Genomic DNA, 20,934 nt, shown 5'->3' with positions numbered 1-20,934 from the left:
AATCCTGGAGAGCTCCCAGTCCAGCTCATCGTAGCATGGGTATGTGCTAGGTCCACTCCTGGAGCAATTGCTGGAGTCCTTCACCCTCCAGTACAAGAGCCTGGTGTGCTTCATGTGCACCCAGCACTGGGATGAAATCCAGTGAATGGCAGCCATCTCCAGCCTCTGTGAAATCTCCTGGTACAGGTGAGTGTTCCTGCCAGCTGGTGAAGGTGTGAAGGACAGTCTGCTCAGAGCACGCGATGAGCACCCAGGTGTGCTCCAGAGACCAGGCAGTTGCTCTCGAACCATGATCACCTGTACTGATCAATCGATTTTAGCAGAAAACTGTTCTATGGGAGTCAGGATAGGTTGCTACTACTGCTGGCAAGTGGGTTTCAGGGACCTTCATACTTTCCATTAAGGGTCATGCAGCAAAATGATCAGTGGGAATGGCCCTGGAGTACTATGGCTACCCGTATCCTGATATACGTCCCTTGCTCCTGTCTACGCTACACTGTAGAAGAAGTGCAGGGTCATGCCACACCGGAGGTGCTTACATACCCACACCCCTCAGGCGTGCTAGCTTTCATGCACTAGACTGTCCATCAGGAATGTGCCTCAGGGCTTCAGATGTGGACAATAGAGGGGTTATGGCACAAAAACACACATGTATCTGTGTTCAGGCTCAAGTGTAGATGCCCCTACATACACACACAAAATGCAGCTTTCCTTGTATACCTATCATCTTACCGTATTTGGGAGAGGATATTCCCTTTCTTTCCTTGTGTATGATATATCATCGTAATCCTCTCCCATATATGGTATTTCCCTCCTGCTTTGTTTCTTCAAATATTATTTTTGCATTTTATACTGTTTTTTTCTTTAAAAAAAACAAACATTTAAAATGGTGTAGATCACATTATCTTAGAAATACTTTGTATCTGAAGTTTTCCTTGTTTGGAAGAAAATTCCTGTAAAGGCTACACTAGCTAAGGAAAACTAACCACAAAAGGAGGGATTCTGAAGTGATCATGCTCAAAGTATAACTTACAAACATTAAGAGGATGGCTTATTGTTTCTGTGTTGGATGCTGGCATCCTTTCTGCTGCCACTGTTCCCACACATACAAATCTTGTTGCTCTGTGTGAGCTGTCTCTCCACATCATGACTGTAGCAGCCTGTATGGAACTTGTAGGGAGAAGCACAAGTTGCAGGAGGGAAGAGTTTGGAGGAGGCACCAGGAAGTCAGTCTGTGTGCACATGGCTAGAATGTTAGCTGCAATAGCGGCATCTCTGTAAATATTTCTCTTAAAAAACACCGTTAGTTTACACACATGGAATCTGTGCATTTAATTAGCCGGAACACAGTACTAACAATGATCTAAGAGGAAACTATTTTACTAAAACTTTTAAGACACACATCATCTTCATCAGGCTATAGGAAATGAAATGCGATAGAACGTTATAGAAAATCTTGATTAACACTATGTGTCAAACTCCGCCATAGAATAGCAGAGTTCCTGTTGACTTAAACTGGACTTGCAGGGGTACAATGAAGGCAGAATTTTACCCCCAGTGCCATAGGATTCTTAAAGGGACAGTGTCTTGTTCCTACAAAAGCATTACAACATAAATCAGAAAGGAAATTGAAACTTAGAAGTTAAAGTCACTGGCAGAGAATGTTATCTCTGGATATATTATCTCAGGTTGATAAATGCTGATGAAGCTGGGATATTAAACAGGAGAAGTGCCTAGTTCTTACATACAGTAAGTTCCTTTATACAGCCAAAGGGTGTAAATGGGCCTTAGTGTAAATGAGAATTAGGCTCACTAAGGTTGTGACAATGTTCTGTTTCAGCAATTTTTAACTAGAACAAGAGGAATAATAAGGATTTATTTAATCTAATGAATGTGGATGCTGTAGAGCAACAGTCGTTCTCTGTACTGCTGTTGACCTGCTGCATTCTGATGGCATAGAAAACACTCATTGTGCAATTTGTCCACAGAGACGCCATTGTAGTAAATGCATTTTTGTCCTTTTATTTGTTATTGTTTCTTTGATTGGCTGGCACAACACATTTGTTATAGTATTATGCTGTTAAATATTACTTGGACCATTCAAAAGCACCCTGACTTTTATTGGCATTCGTGTAAACTGTGTGCAAGTGTCTTTGTTTTACTGGATTTGGAGTTTGACAGTTTTTTCAAAGGATCAAATCCTAAAGTCTTTAACTTGGGCAAATCTCACAATGACACTTGATTTGGCACAATAAGACCATTGGGCCAAGGACCTTTGAAGGAAAATGTGTTTTTAGTGTAAGTGTAATTCAGCACTGAATGTGCATAGTTTAGATTTGTGGAAGATAATACCAGTTCTGATCTCTTTCCCTATAAATTATTATTTATATCCCGTCTAAAATGTGCTGTGCCCTTTATACAACAAAGAAAAGACATTGTCCTTGACTTGAAGAGTCCAAATTTAGACATAACAGGTGGTTTGGAAGAGCAAGGAACAAGGGAAAGAAGAGTTGTTCGATGGGAAGAAAGAACAGAAAAACTTAAGTTGTGCTATATTACTGTGTGCTAAATTAATTAATTTTTTACAGATTAGTACACACAAACTTTTGATATTGACATCATAACAGCTGCTATATGGCAATTTATCTTATTGCAGAGCTGTGGACAATTTTGGTAATACAGAAAGAAAAAGTTATCATTGTAAAATGAATTAGGTTCCTTTAAGTTAATAGCACTGATGCTCTTCTGTTTTACACTTTGGCCCTGACTCCACTTGCTATGAGTTAACACTTCTTCCTTAATGGCTTTGAACGTTTCTAAAAATTTTAAATACAAATCCAGCCATCCTGGGAAAATACAAAATAAGTGTAGCTTGCCAGAGTTGCTTTAAAAGGCGGGCGGGGGGGACATCAATAGGTATCCGTTGGAGAAGATTTTAAATTTGTGACTTTTCATACAACAGAAATGTATTTTATTCCCTTATACTTTCAAAAATTTTCTTCAGTTGCATTTTTTATAGACTTACATTAATTTTTGAAGTGCCACAGTCTTTTGAAACAACTCATTTTGTGATTCATGGGCTAATACGCTTTCGTTACAGTGATCTTCAAGCAAAGATATAAATAAAATGTATGTTTGTGTGGCATTTGATGCAGCTAGAGTGCCAGTTTAAGGATGCTTGCTATACTACACTGTAAAAACATTGACTAAATAGCACTTCCATTTAGTATACTAGTGACCTTGCTGTTAAATAAAGACAAGTAATGGATGCAACATTCAGATTTGCCATATCTGTTTGATGCAGCTGCTGACTTCTTGAAAGCATCTGTTTTCAGTGTAGCATTTTTAGCATTCAGCATACAGCAATTAAATAGAGCTGTCCAAACAATGTTTTATAATACTAATGCTACTGTGCCAAGTATGTGTGGATAAACAAGAGATTGGGGCAGAGTAAACATTCTGTTAGGGGTATGGATGCTGTGTTAAATTAAATACTGATGTATGTGTTCAGACTACTCAGCTATATCAAAAAAAGGCAGTTTATTTTAAACACTAAGCATATAATCTCCTCTTGATGAGTACATGTAGCTCCTGTTAGTGCTAATGAGAGTTATGTGCATGCATTAGACAGAAGAACAGATTCCTTCAAGATTAATGCCATAGGTTTGTACAGAACGTCTAGAATCAACACAAGCTGTTTTCTCCTGCAGTGAAAAAATAAACAGAAGCATGTTTACAGTACGTTCCCTCTTAAGAAAGATTGTCACCAGCACCTTAGGAGCAGTACACAGGACATACACACATTATCTATTTTAGGTACTTATATGGCCCCCATTAGTAGCCGAGCTCCTCACTATGTTTCATGTATTTATCCTCACAACACTTCTATGAGGCAAGGAAGTACTACTGTCATTACAGATGGGGTACTGAAACATGGAGAAAATAAGTGTCTTGCCCAAGGTCATACAGTGAGTCTGGGTGGAGCAGGGAATTAAACCTGGACCTCCCAAGTCCCAGGCTGCCACCCTAACCACTGGACTATCCTTCCTCTCTCTTGTGGATGGGCATACTGGGTATGGCATATTCACCTTTCACTGGGCTGGTTGAAAAAGGCAAAGAGGAGAGGAAGAGTGTCACTTTCAGGTGCAGGGCAGAGAGAGAATGCCATGAGTCCTGAGCAGTTCTCAAAGTGAAGAAAAATGTGGACATTGTGGTACTGAAAATAAGGGTGGAGAGAGGAACACACACACACACACACACACACACACACACCCCGGAGGTGTCCATATAATCTGACACGGGTGTGGGCAGTTTCTGAGAAAAGGAAGGGGTGTTTCTGATGCACAAAAACTAGTCCTTTTCTCCAACTCTTCAGTGGGATGGAAGGAAAAGTGGTCTTTACAGACATGACATAAATGCTGACTTTTGGAAAAGTTCAAGTCAGTGCCTAATAGAAAAATGTCTCCAAATAGTCATTTGAACTTGAAAACTAACTTTGATTCAGCTATGTTTGCAATTCGTTCATTTTCCTTTTCAGCAGGCATTTCATTGCTCAAGCTTTACTAGCATCAAGTGAGTGTTAAGCTAAAATGATTGAAAGGGAGTTCTGAATCATTCTGCTGCAATATATGAAATTCAAAATTCATGTAATTTTGGTTACATAAGTTACATAATCATTTAACAGAAACAATACCACATGACTTACGTAGCTAAATGCCATGGCGAGACTATTTAAATTGAGATATTTACCAGAAACTGTTCACCTGCTGTTTGAATAGGAAAACAAATTTAGAAGACAACAGAAAATTTCAAAGCAACAAGCAGAGTCCGTGATCTGTTGCCCCAGCAAATAGATCATGTGATTATGATTCAAAAGAGCAGGGTTCTTTTCCAAACTGTTATTTGTCTGCTTGGTAACCTTGAGCAAGTCACTTCACCGCTGTGTGCCTCGGTTTCCCCACTTGTAAAATAGAATTATCTCCTTTGTAAATGGCTTTGAGATCTGTGTGTAAAAAGTGCTTTATAAAAGCTAGCTATTAGAATGTTATTGTCAACATTTAACAAACAGGCAGAATTCAGCAGTTGCATTATTCATCCTGAATGTTTGCACTCAGCGTTAGAAATCCTACTTGGGATGATATGCTGTAGATTTTGGTGTTGTATTTGCCAGTTTATATTGAAGCTATGAACCATCAAGACTTGCAAAAAGTGAAGGAAATACTACTCATTGATATACTGGAGAATTGGTGGGTTTATGTTTGTTTCAAATGCTGTCTGCAGATTATTTCTTGTAAGGATGGAAGGAATAAACCTTAATCAGTATTAAGGAGGCCAAGCCTTGCTGAAGTAAAATTATGCTATTTTAACAAAAGATTTCTTGCTTCTCTTCTAGATGGTGACAAGGCTGATATCTCTGCAAGTTTATATCCAGACATAAACATTATTGCTGGAGCACTGAAGCTATATTTCAGAGACTTGCCGATTCCTGTAATCACCTATGAGACCTACTCCAAGTTTATGGAGGCAGCAAGTAAGAATTGCATAACAATTCATATAATTTTTAATTATATTTTCTCCTAAAAATGTTTTTTTATTAAAAAAAAAAAAACTCAAGCCTTTCTAACAAAGTGGAAGCAAATACATTGCTTTGTTCATTGCTCTTTCATCATTTTCCTCTTTTAAATGGAATGTTTATATCAGTGTTGATATAGAGCTGTTCCCCTGCAGCTATGTATGGCTGTGTAAATCAGGGTAGCTTCTCTGGAGTCAAGGGAGCTACACCTTACACCAGCTGAGGATCTGAGCCAATCTGTTTGCTGTAATGGGAGCTGTTTATGCAGTTGTCTTAAAAAATACAGTTCTGCTTTAAGGGATTAAAGCTTTAGGGATTAAACCTGCTTTAAGGCATTGGGAGATCCCTAGGGACAGGAAAGGAAGCATCTTTTCTCTATTCTATGAGCTACAGAGTAGTAATGGAGCCGTTCCTCAGCTGCTATTCTGTTCACAGGGCAGAATAGCTGCTATTATGCTTGTTCCTTTACACACTCAAGACTAGAATAGTCAATGAATCCACCAGGTCCTGCTTTTTATACCCCAGGCCCAAATTGCCATTGTGAGGGAGCATGCAGTGAGCCCCTATGAAGCTGGACTTTATGGGAAGCAGTGGATGCACATCCCCTGTATTAGTTCTCATGTTCTCTGCTCCCCTTGTGCAGCAGAACAGCACTGGCTCCAAAGCAAATCTGGCAGAGGAAGAAGCAGGATTTGCCCCCAAGTTTCTTTGTTAATGGTACTGTGTTACACATGATGACATTCCATTATAAAAACTTGCTGAAATGGAATTGCACTGGAACTAGGTTAGTGCACAACTCTGAAAAGATTCCAGAATAAATCCATTTAAGATTTCAAGTAAGAAATCATGCATTTTTTAAATAACTGAGTCCCATTGACTTTAAAACTGTACTTTAGAGCAAACATAACAACGGACATACTGGGTCAGACCAGTATCTAGCCCAGTATCCTGTCTTCTGACAGTGGCCAATGCCAGGTGCTTCAGAGAGAATGAACAGATCAGGTAATTATCAAGTGATCCATCCCCTGTCGCCCATTCCCAGCTTCTGGCAAACAGAGGCTAGGGCCACCATCCCTGCCCATCCTGGCTAAAAGTCACTGATGGACTATCTTCCATGAATTTATCTAGTTCTTTTTTTGAATCCTGATATAGTCTTGGCCTTCACAACATCTTCTGGCAAAGAGTTCCACAGGTTGACTGTGGGTTGCATGAAGAAATACTTCCTTTTGTTTGTTTTAAACCTTCTGCCTATTAATTTCATTTGGTGACCCCTAGTTCTTGTGTTATGAGACGGAATAAATAACACTTCCCTATTTACTTTCTCCAAACGAGTTATGATTTTAAAGACCTCTATCATATCCCCCCTTAGTCATCTCTTTTCCAAGCTGAAAAATCCCTGTTTTATTAATCTCTCCTCATATGGCAGCCGTTTCATACCCATAATCATTTTTGTTGCCCTTTTCTGAATCTTTTTCCAATTCCAATATTTCTTTTTTGAGAAGGGGCAACCACATTTGAATGCCGCATTCAAGATGTGGGCATACAATGGATTTATATAGAGGCAATATGATACTTTCTGTCTTATCTATTCTTTTCCTAATGATTCCCAACATTCTGTTAGCTTTTTTGACTGCTGCTGCACATTGAGTGGATATTTTCTGAGAATTATCCATAATGACTCCAAGATCTTTCTTGAGTGGTAACAGCTAATTTAGACCTCATCATTTTGTATGTAACATTGGGGTTATGTTTTCCAATGTGCATAACTTTGAATTTATCAACATTTGTTGCCCAGTCACCCAGTTTAGTGAGATCCCTTTATAACTCTTTGCAGTCTGCTTTGGACTTAACTATCTTGAGTAGTTTTGTATCATCTGCAAATTTTGCCACCTCACGTTTACCCCTTTTTCCAGATCATTTATGAATATGTTGAACAGCACTGGTCCCAGTACAGACCCCTTGGGGACACCGCTATTTACCTCTTTCCATTCTGAAAACTGATCATTTATTCCTACACTTTGTTTCCTATCTTTTAACCAGTTACTGATCCATGAAAGGACCTTCCCTCTTATCCCATGACAGCTTATTTTGCTTAAGAGCCTTTGTTGAGGGACCTTGTCAAAGTCTTTCTGAAAATCTAAGTACACTATACCCACTGGATCATCCTTATCCACATGCTTGTTGACCCCCTCAAAGAATTCTAATAGATGGGTGAGGCATGATTTCCCTGTACAAAAACCATGTTGAATCTCCCCCAACAAATCATGTTCATCTATCTGTCTGATAATTCAGTTCTTTACTATAGTTTCAACCAGTTTGCCCAGTACTGAAGTTAGGCTTACTGGCCTGTAATTGCTGGGGTCACCTCTGGAGGCTTTTTTAAAAATTGGTGCCACATTAACTATCCTCAGTCGTCTGGTACAAAAGCTGATTTAAATGATAGGTTACATACCACTGTTCGTAGATCTGCAATTTCACATTTGAGTTCCTTCAGAACTCTTGGGTGCATAGGCACTGACTCCATGGGTGCTCCAGGGCTGGAGCACCCACGGGGGAAAAAAATGGTGGGTGCTCAACACCCACCGGCAGCCCCCATATCAGCACCTTCCCCTCCCCCCAGCACCTCCAGATCGCCGGCGGCCCCACTGATCAGCCCCTCCCAGCCCCTCCCACCTACCATGGATCAGCTGCTCCACAGCATTCAGGAGGCGCTGGGGGGGAAGGGGAGAGAAGCGAGGGTGCAGCCCGCTCAGGGGAGGGGGTGGAACAGGGCGGGAAGAGGCAGGGTTGGGGTGCAATCTTGGGGGAAGGGGTAGAGTGGGGTGTGGCCTGGGCCAGGGCTGGGGTGGGGGACAGCACCCTCTGGTATACTAGAAAGTCGGCACCTATGCCTGGGTGAATACCATCTGGTCCTGGTGTCTTATTACTGTTTAGTTTATTGATTTGTTCCAAAACCTCCTCTAATGACACCTCAATCTAGGACAGTGCCTCAAATTTGTCACCTAAAAAGATTGGATCAGATTTGGGAATCTCCATCACATCCTCAGCCATGAAGAATGATGCAAAGAATTCATTTAGTTTCTCTGCAATGGCCTTATCGTCCTTGAGTGCTCCTTTAGCATCTCAATCATCCAGTGGCCCCACTGGTTGTTTAGCAGGCTTCCTGCTTCTGATGTACTTTTTTTACTATTACTTTTTGAGTCCTTGGCTATTCTTTAAATTCTTTTTTGACCTTTCTAATTATATTTTTACACTTTACTTGCCAGAGTTTATGCTCCTTTCTATTTTCCTCAGTAGGATTTAACTTCCACTTTTTAAAGGATGCCTTTTTGAAGCATGGATAAGCAATAAGCATAATGTTCTTAACTATTGGCCTTTCCCTTCCTCCTCGCCACACAGTCTTAATAATATCACAGGCCTCTCACTTACGCTCCTCTCTCTTTCTTCCCTCATCACATGAAATTCTTCAAGCTTGGCATTAATCTTCTAAATAACATGCTCAGATCAACTTACCAGCATCAATTTACTAATCTTTTAAAAAGCATGACAAAGATTTTTAGCCTTCTAAGGTTCAAACTGTTTGTGCTCCTACATTTTGATGAAAAATTATGTAGCAAATATAACTTTGACTTGTCTTGGAACATATAATGCCATATTCTTCTTATATAATTCCTGACTAGATAGTTGGACATTGCCAAATAATATTTTAAATTACCATCACAATTCCCACATCACATTATCTACAATACAATACATGATTTTGTGATGTTGTTTGATTTTAGTTTCATTAGCAAATTTTTAGTACAGTCCAATATATTTGACCGCTGCCTCAAAGGATATATTTAACTTAAATTTCCATTGCAAGGAACTCATGCAGCCTGTGCAGGGCTTGGATGTGAATTAGTATAGCTTACCCCCCGTTGGTCATTGCGTACCAGAGGCCACCCATGCTGCCTATATAAGAACTCTGATCAGCATCTGCTCAGTGCAACGGCTGCCTGGCTCCTCACATGCTAGGTATAGTGCTGTGTTCTTGGAAGAAAGCCTGATACTGCTTCAGCTGAACCTGAATCTGTTGTGTTATCTTGTTTCATGACACCCATCTTTCTTTGACGGATAGTCCAGATATCACATAAAATCAGAGTCTAGATGAAGGGTAGATGCAAGTCAGAATATTAAAAATACTATAAGAGAAGGCTCAGGTGCTGTAGGCAGACATGCAGGCATAAAAGTAATTACACAAAGTCTCAGTTGTTGATTGCTTGACAGGTTAAAACCATTTTATTAGCTATCTTGGCATCCTTGCAAAAACGCTCCATATATAAATGTAATATTTATCCCCAGCTGCACATTCAAGAACTGGACTATACCATCTGTCCTTAGAAATGATTCTGTAACATTATTGTAGCTTCTTGCATTATTGCCTATTTATATGTGTGTAAAACTACTGATGTTAATTCGGTTTTGTGTTTTACAGAAATCTCCAATCCTGATGAACGATTAGAAGCTGTCCATGAAGTATTGATGCTACTTCCTGCTGCGCACTATGAGACACTTAGATATCTAATGATTCATCTCAAAAAGTAAGTCAGTTTGCATGCAGCATAACCCTTGAACAGCTTACATCCTTCTACTTTGACACAGAGATATAATAGAAAGCAATTATAAGCCTCCAGCCCAAAGGTTAAAACTACACTGCTACAAATAAGATGAGAATAAACAAGCAAGAAGAGTAATTTTGCACTTACACAGCATAGTGCCTTCCATCAGCAAATCTCAATATATGTTAGAAATGTTAATTTAGTTTTGTAATGACCACACACAGGCACAAAAGAACAAAATACAATAATTTTCCTACATGAAACATAATAAATAATTAGGTTACACTTTGTAATACAACTGTAGTTACAGATGTAGTTAACAACTGTTCTTTGTGTATGCATCAGGGTGGACCTCATTGTAGGGGATCCATGCAAGACTGGAATTTCTCTAAATAGTTGTGTCCATCAGGGCCACATAGGGTCTCCTTGGGCTTCCATAAGTACATTAAGGGTAAACCTCCGTCATTTTCCTCTTTCCACCAATGGGAGTCAGATGGAACCTGGCAAGTATCCGACCCACTAATTCTTATTTTTGACTAAGCCTTCTGAAAATCCTCTTTAGAACTCTTCTGATGACCTTGATTTTTGACTGCTGTGATCACTTCGACCCATCTGGACTTGGTACTGACTGACAGCTAAACCCCTGTACAAATCCCCCTGTAGAGGGGTCCTTAGCATGGTGGACTCAAAACCTGTGGTCTTCACATACTATCCATCCTATGATGGCCTAATTCTCTTAAAAGATGGCCACAGAAAGTTCCTCAGCTGTCTAGGAAAGTCTCACATTCTCAGCAGATGCTCAGTGTGCATGTCATTCTCTGATAGGACATGTGAGACATGAGGCTGAAGCTCCATCTTCTGGAACAATCCATGAAGGTCTCCTCCGACCCTGAGGAGACGAGCTCTAAAATCCTGCTAGTTGACAAACCAGCATCATCCAGTGTCCCATTTAGCAGACAAGCTACCTTGAAGACTAGCACAGAGAAAACAGCACTGACACCCCAGCACCGAAGCTGACCTCACTATCAACAGCATCAAAATGGGCACTAAGACCTCCAGTGTTGAAGTCCAGCATGTAGAGGGACTTCTTGAAACACAGAGGCAAAGACTCCAGATGGAGCTTAGCATCCTCCCATAAGGACAGACAGCACGAAGCCTCTGGAGATAAATCCATCAAGCCCAGCACAGTTCAAGGGTCGGGGAGAATGAGCTGCCTCCAGTGCCAAAAACCCCGCTGGCACCAATCGGGGCTCCAGTGATGCAACCCTCAGCATCAAAGCCAAACACAGAGAAGGAGCTCAAGGGCGAATTGGAACAGCCATCAGTGCTGAAGCACCTGTAGGTACCAATACAGACCCTGGTAGTGGGAGTGCCATACACTTTGATGCTGTCTCTGGAGGAGATCTACCCCTCCTCACTGTCACCAGGGCATACGTTCTCCCCCTCTTCAAGTAGTAAGCCTTCTCTTCTGAGATCAGTGGTCAACACCACAGAATAGTTTGCTGGCTTCCCATGCAGGACCCTGCCACTATCAGTCACCACGGCCCTACTGGTGTTATTGGGGTCCACCATCTCCTGCATCAAAAAGCCAGTCTCCACTACACTCAAGGAAGAGGTCACTCTCCCCATCAGCATCTCTGGCCAGACCACCTACACTGGAGTACCAGGAGGAACCAGATCCAGGGACAGAGCAACACCAGTTCCCTGTATCACCACCAAAGGCCCTCATCTTCATCTCCTGACAAAGCAGTATCCTCAGCACTGGTACCAGGACCTCATGACTATAAACACTCCAAAATTTCCATGTGAAGACTGTTGAAACTCTGGCGATGGAGATGGCAATGATAATCAGAGAAATCCCACAAGCTGTTTGATATAGTGTCAGCTTCTGGTCCAGCCAGGATTGTCTCTCATAAACGGAGGACTGCTTGACCCACTTTAAGGGTTTATGGCAGATGCCGTCTATGATAGCATCCACTGCGAAGCATATCAAGAAGAGGAACCAAATATCTCCAATGGGATTTGAGTACTTCTATACTCACCCATCCTGGGTTCTTTAGTTGTGTCAGAGGTACAAGAGAAATCTAATTTGAGCAGGAGTACCCCCAAGGATACCAAATGGCTCACCCTATTTGGGAGAAAGTCATACTCCTTTGCTTCTTTACAGCTGCGTGTAGCTAACTGCCAGGAATTTCTGACACAGTATGACTTCCTAACATTGGGCAGGGTGTCACTCTTCCTTGAAAACGTCCCACACAAGAGCAGGGAAGAGCTAAGAGACATAATTAAGGAAGGTCAATTAGCAGCTATGATGGATGCTTCCAACACCTCAGCAAGATCGTTGGCCATTGCATTGACAATGCAGAGAGAATCATGGTTCCAAGCACTGGGTATTCCAAGAGAGGTACAGGACCCATAAATATATAGCAAGTGCACAGACAGTGCTCTGCAAAAGCAGCAAAGAGTCCTGTGGCACTTTATAGACTAGGGGTATGTCTACACCCAGCCGCTAGTTCGGCGGCTGGGAATCAAAGTTCTGGGTTCGACTTATCGCGTCTTGTCTGGACGTGATAAGTCGAACCAGGAAGTGATCGCCGTCGACTGCGGTACTCCAGCTATACGAGAGGAGTACCGCGGCGTCGACGGGGGAGCCTGCCTGCCGCGTGTGGACCGAGGTAAGTTCGAACTAAGGTACTTTGACTTCAGCTACGTTATTCACGTAGCTGAAGTTGCGTACCTAAGTTGGAATTGGGGGGTAAGTGTAGACCAGGCCTAACAGACATATAGGAGCATGAGCTTTCGTGGGTGAATACCCACTTCTTCAGATGCATGTAGTGGAAATTTCCAGGGGCAGGTATAAATATGCAAGCAAGAGTGAGTAAGGCTAGAGATAACGAAGTTAGTTCCATCAGGGAGGATGAGGCCCTCTTCTAGCAGTTGAGGTGTGAACACCAAGGGAGGAGAAACTGCTTTTGTAGTTGGCTAGCCATTCATAGTCTTTGTTTAATCCTGAGCTGATGGTGTCAAATTTGCAGATGAACTGAAGCTCAGCAGTTTCTCTTTGAAGTCTGGTCCTGAAGTTTTTTTGCTGCAGGATGGCTACCTTTAAATCTGCTATTGTGTGTCCAGGGAGGTTGAAGTGTTCTCCTACAGGTTTTTGTATATTGCCATTCCTAATATCTGATTTGTGTCCATTTATCCTTTTACGTAGGGACTGTCCAGTTTGGTCGATGTACATAGCAGAGGGGCATTGCTGGCATATGATGGTGTATATTACATTGGTGGACGTGCAGGTGAATGAACCGATGATGGTGTGGCTGATCTGGTTAGGTCCTGTGATGGTGTCGCTGGTGTAAATATGGGGGCAGAGTTGGCATCGAGGTTTGTTGCATGGTTGGTTCCTGAGTTAGAGTTACTGTGGTGCGGTGTGTGGTTACTGGTGAGAATACGCTTCAGGTTGGCAGGCTGTCTGTGGGTGAGGACTGGCCTGCCACCCAAGGCCTGTGAAGTGAGGGATCGTTGTCCAGGATGGGTTGTAGATCACTGATGATACGTTGGAGAGGTTTTAGCTGGGGACTGTATGTGATGGCCAGTGGAGTTCTGTTGGTTTCTTTCTTGGGCTTGTCTTGCAGTAGGAGGCTTCTGGGTACACGTCTGGCTCTGTTGATCTGTTTCCTTATTTCCTCATGCGGGTATCGTAGTTTTGAAAATACTTGGTGAGGATTTTGTAGGTGTTGGTCTCTGTCTGAGGGGTTGGAGCAGATACGGTTGTATCTCAGTGCTTTGTAGACAATGGATCGTGTGGTGTGTCCGGGATGGAAGCTGGAGGCATGAAGGTAGGCATAGTGGTCGGTGGGTTTTCGGTATAGGGTGGTGTTAACGTGACCATCACTTATTTGCACCGTGGTATCTAGGAAGTGGACCTCCTGTGTAGATTGGTCCAGGCTGAGGTTGATGGTGGGGTGGAAGCCGTTGAAATCGTGGTGAAATTTTTCCAGAGTCTCCTTCCCATGGGTCCAGATGATGAAGATGTCATCAATGTAGTGTAGGTAGAGAAGGGGTATGAGTGGACGAGAGCTGAGGAAGCGTTGTTCCAGGTCAGACATAAAAATGTTGGCATATTGTGGGGCCATGCGGGTGCCCATAGTGGTGCCACTGGTCTGGAGGTATATATGGTCATCAAATTTGAAATAGCTGTGTGTGAGGATAAAGTCACAGAGCTCAGCAACCAGTTGCACTGTGGCATCATCAGGTATAATGTTCCTGACAGCTTGTATTCCATCTGTGTGTGGGATGTTTGTGTAGAGAGCCTCTACATCCATGGTGGCTAGGATGGTGTTTTCTGGAAGGTCACCAATGCATTGCAGTTTTCTCAGGAAATCCGTGGTGTCACGGAGATAGCTGGGAGTGCTGGTGGCGTAGGGTCTGAGTAGGGAGTCCACATATCCAGACAGTCCTTCGGTGAGGGTGCCAATGCCCGAGATGATGGGGCGTCCAGGATTTCCGGGTTTATGGATCTTGGGTTATTCTATCTACTACCCCGGTCGGGGCTCTAAGGGTATGTTGATTTGTTCCTGTGTTAGTGTAGGAAGTGTCCTGAGTAGATGGTGCAGCTCTGCACTTGCTAAAAGACTCAAAAGCCACAGAGACTGTCCCTTACAGTTTCATCCAAATTCTCATTCAAAGCAGGAATTCAGCACCAGGAAGACTTACTCCTCCAAACAGAAAAGACGGTCTGGAACAATATGGACCCAGTAGAGGCACCAATACTGAAAATCCTCAATTATATGCAGCTCCTAAAACAGGCTGGACTAGCATTTGGTTCTCTCAAGGTCCATTTAACAGTTCATTTCCACCTGCTATCAGCTGGCTGGAAAGTCTCTCCTTCTGAACATCGAGGTGCACTCTTCAGGGCACAGGCTGTTAAGCATTATACCCTTGACATGGCAGTCAGGGCAGACACCATGTTCAGGAGGGCAGTGCTACAATCATTGTGTGACTGATATGGCTGGAACTCCTCACTTCAGACGTTCTGAGAAAACACTCCTTGCCAGTCACCTACAGTGGGATCCACACTGACACATACTTGAAGAAAGAACAGTTACTTACCCTCCAGTAACTGTGTTTTTTCTAGATGTTGTAGTGTGTGTTGATCCAACGACACATCTCCAACACCACTTTTGAAGTCCTAGGGTAACAGGTTTTGAATTGCAAGGGAATTGAGATGAGGATTGCAGCTGCCGCACCCTTTATGCCCTTGAGGAACAAGTACAAGGAGGCACAGGGCTCATGTATGGCCCTGACAGATACTGCTATTCAAAGAAATTCCAGTCTCACGTGCCTAGGTACATGTGCACCGACGATGGGATCCACACTGATTACATCATCTCAAAGGACCACAGTTACTGGAGGGTAAATAACTGTTGTTTACAGTGTAATTATCCTGTGATTATTCTTTTTGATAAAATAATTACTACTAATTCTTTCTAACTGGAAGTTTAACCACATGACTGAATCACTTCAGTGTCATTCCTAATATATATTTTAAGAATCCACATATGGCAACTATATTATATTTATACTGGAGTTATCAGTTTTGTGGTGAATTTTCCATTTATATGAATAAGTAGCATTTAAAAGTTTTCCATAAGCAAAACCACGGTGAAATTGCACTGTAATTGCTGTGTAACTACAGTGAGATTACAGTCACTAAAGTGTAACCAAGATTGTATGCTGCGTCATTATCTAACAATGCTTGAAGCAAAACAGTCCCATAACATAACGCTACTATATATTAGATTTTTCTAGTAAAGAAATTGCTACTTACTTATTTTATTTTTTCCTACTTTAGGGTTACCTTGAATGAAAAGGAGAATTTTATGAATTCTGAAAACCTGGGAATAGTGTTTGGACCTACTTTAATGAGACCTCCAGAGGACAGCACTCTTACTACCCTGAATGACATGCGGTACCAGAAGCTAATTGTGCAAATTTTAATAGAAAATGAAGATGTTTTGTTCTAAACAATGAAGAAGTAACTTCATAGCCACCTGCTTTGAAATCATTAGTTTAAAGGAAAACCAACATTTCTTTATAGTTTAAAAAAAAAAAAAAGAAGAAGAGAAAGTTCCTGGGCTGCACTTCACTTTCTGCGATATTGCAGATGAATGCCAAAATGTTTAATAAAGCCTATGTCTTATAGACATATGCCTCTTTTTTAGGGAAAAAGAAAAGTCAGAAAAAATCCTTTACCTTGCCTCATATGTATATTTGTTTTGAGAAGCTGCAAACACTTTTACTAACTTAAGGAACACAAAACATATTTTAATATGGCTAAAGAAGCAAAAAGGTACTTAATCAGTGTTACTTGTATACAGCTATACATTTCCCCACTCTGTAAGACATAATTGTGTGTGTCAATTGTGAAACAGAACCTATATTATCAAGATATTTTACTTTAATTAGCTGCTAGAATGGCATTTTATTTTAGCAAACAATAATTCAATGTGATGCATTTTTTCCATATATCCTCTCCTGCATTTTTGTTATGATATACTGAAAACATTTACCACTAGTGCAGTATTATCCTGACATACCTCTTTTATTGCAAATGTTTTAAAAGAAAGAGACTTTTTTTAAAATGTGTATTCTAACTTTCTTTAGGTTTTTGTTTATATTTTAGGCATTCTAAGATTGTATAGTACATTTTTAGTCATTTGGTATTTTCTAACAAGTATAGTCTTATTTTATTTTTTCCCATCCAAAATGTGGTGTTGAAAGTTTTCAAAAGTCTGGTGGTAGTATCAGTTTCACATGCCAAATGTTTCTTGGAGTACAGTAATGTGTAAGTTAAGTGATGCTGGGACACTGGATATTTTCTGGCCTTGTTGAAAAGTTAGCACTTTTGTTTTACTTAATTATGATTTTTTTTGTAAAAAGCAATTTGTCATGTTTCTGTATTTATAAATGTACAGTAAATCTGCTGAAAATGTGAGTATTTCTCTTGAATGTGTTTTCTGATGGTTTGTTTTTAAAAACAAGAATGTGTAAGAAGTATGGGAGTTGGTACATTTAAATTTATTACCAAATTTTTTATTTTCCTCCTCTCACAAATATTGACCTACACGGTTCGTAATCTAACTGAAACATATTTCTAATGTTAAAATGGTTTCTCAGCATGAGATTTTTCTAAAAACATAGACAGGCAGCATACTTTACTACCAAACTGAATTTTCAGTATGAAAAGCTATAAACTCTCTTTGTGATTGTATGGATCAGATGCTTGGTAACTCAGTGATAGTTTTCTGAATTATTTCAGGGAGCATAGCTTTCTATTCAAATTGAAAAATGAGTGTAACTATGATAATTAAGGGGGGAGGGAATACTGTAAATTTGTTGTTCTTTAGAGACATTTTCAAGGCCTAGGTAGATTAACCCAGATTGCACAGCAGATGCTAAATAGTTCTGATTTGGTGATACTACTATAGATTCGCCTAAATTGTACAGGTTTATTTGTTGTAGGTTCTGTACTAAATATTGTCATAAAAATGATCTGGAAATGGCTTTATTTTGTGAAGTAAAATATGCTTTGTAATTTATGATAGTGTAAATGGAAGGAAAATCCCATTAAATGTGTTAAGAGTTCTGGCGTCTGTTGTTTTGACCATCTAGTAACCTGGGAAACAAACCAAACTCAGTTTCTGTCAGTCCTCCCATCGTTGCTGAAAAGTTCATTATTGGTAAAACTCAAAACTAGTTTTACTGTCAATAGTTTTGAACTGGTAGTGGGATGCTCATACTTCTGCAGCTTCCTTTCTGAGCTCTGCCACCAAATTTCTATTCTTAGAAGGTCAAGTAAGCAGAGAACCAATATATCCCAATCAACTATACACACAATGCCTATTCCGTGACACCAAAGCAATTTTTTACTCTACTCGCTTGCATGCAAGAGTTTGAACATGACAATTTTCCTTCATTTCTTTTCAGTCGGGATTTTGTTGTTAAAGAGAGCGCTCTGTTTTACTGATACTTTTGAGTTCGAGGAAAGGTGAGCGAAGGTATGCAATCCTACCTTTGACTCCTTCACCTCTCCCTACATAGTGTGAATTGGTGCCTTTGATATACCTCATGCACTGAGTGTCAAACTATTGTAGAAGGTAGTGCCTTTAGAAATATCCATTTAAAAGCAGCTTTGGGTGGAGAAGGCCTCTAATTTAGACTATGGATGTTACTTTAAAAGAGAGGGAGGTGGAACCAGAGGGAGAAGGGAGTGCAATTATTCTTCTACACATTCCTCATTCTAATCTGGAATTGATGGTTGGTCTCTGCCTCAGCTGGATGACAAGTAGCATCACCTATGGAATGTGAAACTCCAGCCCCCCTCCTGCCATCTCCCTAGTTAGAGTTCTAATTGAAGCAAATGAAAAACAAGCAGAGCCTGCTCCTGTGAAACAATGTCTGCCAAAGAACAGAGCCTGGCAAACAAACTTCCGGAAAGCAAGAGTATGCACCAATGTGGAGAGTGAGTTGGTTCTGACTGGATTATACCAAGTCTCTTGGTCTCCTCTCACAGGATACAGCAGAGCCTGATGCTGTGATGGCTCCCTCACCAGGCACTGCTAAAGAGTGGTGAGAGCAGTTTGCAAGGTGTCCCAGAAGATTCCCCTGTGGCATGCATCACTTCACTGTTGGACCATCTCCCCTCAGGGGACACTAGAAGCAGGTGAAGCCTCTGCTCTAATAAGAGTCTATTTCATCGGCAGGTGTTCCGAAGGTGAGAACAGTAGCATAGCTGAGGGTAAACATGGGTAAAGGAAGAGGACCTGCTTCTCACTGCAGGAGTAGGGACTTCAATTTAATTAGTTTATCCACTTTTTTTTAAACCACAACACCACTGGGCGTGACCTTGCACATGTCCCTGTCCCTGAAGAAAGCTGTTGTTCAACTTCCGTCTCCTTTAGTTCAGAGTGCTCTATCAGCTCACTGCACATTCACCAGTACTGCAGGCACTACCACTCTCAGGTTTCTGCCATTCAGATGCCCTTGTGGCTTCTACTTGTATATGATTGCTGCTACTCCGCCCGCAGCCTACATCACTCACCAGCCTCAAGTGTCTTTCCTGTGTGTTAGCAGACGGGGCAGCAGTCATGTGACTCCCTACAATAATACTAATGCATATTGGACCTACTTACATCAGCAGAGAAACATTTCATTTTTTTTCCTTCTGTTTCTTGGTGGTGGTTAGTACCTGCTATGGGTCCAGTAGAACAGTGTTGAATCCTACTCTTTAACCCTGCTCTTGTGAGGCTTATTGCCAGCTAGTTCCAAGAGAGGGAAACTGTGGAGGCAGTTGTATGAAGAACTAAAAATGAAGCTACTTAGTAGTAAATAGTATTAACATAAGATACAGGGCCCAGTTCTCTGCCAGTGTAAACAACTGAGCTAGTTTTAAGATGGAACTAGATAAATTTATTAACGGAATTATATGATACGGTTGCCTGCATTAGCAGGGGACTAGACTCAGTGACCCAGAAGGTCCCTTCCCTATCTTCCTAACTCCGTTCAAGCTGCAAAAAGGTGTAACGGAGGGTAGAGCAGGGCTCATTAGCTTGGCTCCACATTCAGTTTCTCCCTGTTTTCAGTGACTAACCTATCCCATCAGCAGAGGAAGACTACAGACCAGGGTGAAATCTAAGGCATAGCTGGAAAGATAAATGACCCTGTGACACACTGATTACAAAGAGAAATATGACCACAAATCTTTCTTTAAAATCCCTTGTCCTGCTAGGATCAGTGACACACCACGTTTGCTACAATGGGTCACACCACAATTGTATGTGCGAGTCTGGTGAGGAAGTAACTGCAACTCATCAGACAATGGGCAAATCAGAAGATGGTAGGTGGTATGTCCAATCTCCTATAACATGTATAGCCCCCTACCACCAGAATATCTGAGCCATTCTGCTTCCTCTGGGCCAAATTCTCAACGTTGCCCACAGCCCATATAACTAGGAGTGTGCACAGGGGAGAAGGAATACTCCCAGCCCACAGAGCCTCACCACAGCTACTACTGCATCCTAGGGGCTACAATAGGTCCCAGCAGCTGTTGCATCCTCGACTCCATATGGAGGAAACGGCCATAGCTCTTGATCCACCAGCCATTCTTAAGTGCCATGCTGAAACATACAGGAGCCCCTTTAGAGTTTTGTTCTGTAGAACATGTGGGTTGCAGACCGCTGGCTGAGGCAGTCCCCCAAGCTCTCAGACAACAGAAGACTGGTTTTTGGTCCTACGTGCCCACAAAGAAGGGACAGGAATTACCCTTTTTTGTATCCAGTAAAGTATCTAGTTTTGTATCTAGTTTCATTACTGTAGCATCTAGCTAACATACACTAAAAGAATTAAGGCATCAGTTACTTTCCTATTTCTCTTATATGAACTCCACAACGGTATGCAGAAGCGTGCTGACTAACTGCAAAGAGAAAATGCTCTCTGACCATGCAATCAGCAAATGCATGAGTCAGCATTTTGAAAGAGGAGCGTAACAGCAGCATGTAAAGTTTTCACTTCCAGAGAAGCTGTTTCTATGTAAACACTAACCTTCGTAACAATCTTGTGTCAGTCAGTATTTTGTGACTCTGATATGCACTGATGACTTTCAAATACAGAACAAGTTTTAGTGTTCCTTTGGCCAGGCATGCAACCACACACATTCACACAGAGTTCACTTCCTTCCCTGCTCCCTATTAGAGAAAGATGTGT

At 41.4% G+C, this 20,934-nt stretch overlaps 1 protein-coding gene across 2 annotated transcripts in view; it reads left to right on the top strand.

Moving 5' to 3' along the window:
• The window catches only part of CHN2 (chimerin 2), a 218,341-nt gene extending 201,918 nt beyond the window's left edge, over positions 1 to 16,423 (top strand). For both annotated transcript variants that reach the window (XM_026649396.2, XM_026649397.2), the window contains 3 exons: positions 5,393 to 5,530; positions 10,050 to 10,155; positions 16,025 to 16,423. In XM_026649396.2, the coding sequence (XP_026505181.1) occupies positions 5,393 to 5,530; positions 10,050 to 10,155; positions 16,025 to 16,196 (416 nt within the window). In that variant the 3' untranslated portion in view covers positions 16,197 to 16,423. The remainder of the gene's footprint in view (positions 1 to 5,392; positions 5,531 to 10,049; positions 10,156 to 16,024) is intronic.
• Positions 16,424 to 20,934: the final 4,511 nt, after the last annotated feature.

This window comes from Terrapene carolina, unplaced genomic scaffold (assembly GCF_002925995.2).
Source record: "Terrapene carolina triunguis isolate 2854851 unplaced genomic scaffold, T_m_triunguis-2.0 Scaffold84, whole genome shotgun sequence".
NCBI lineage: Eukaryota > Metazoa > Chordata > Testudines > Emydidae > Terrapene > Terrapene triunguis.
Note: the sequence above shows the minus strand (reverse complement) of the source record. Positions and strands in the feature narration are given on the sequence as shown.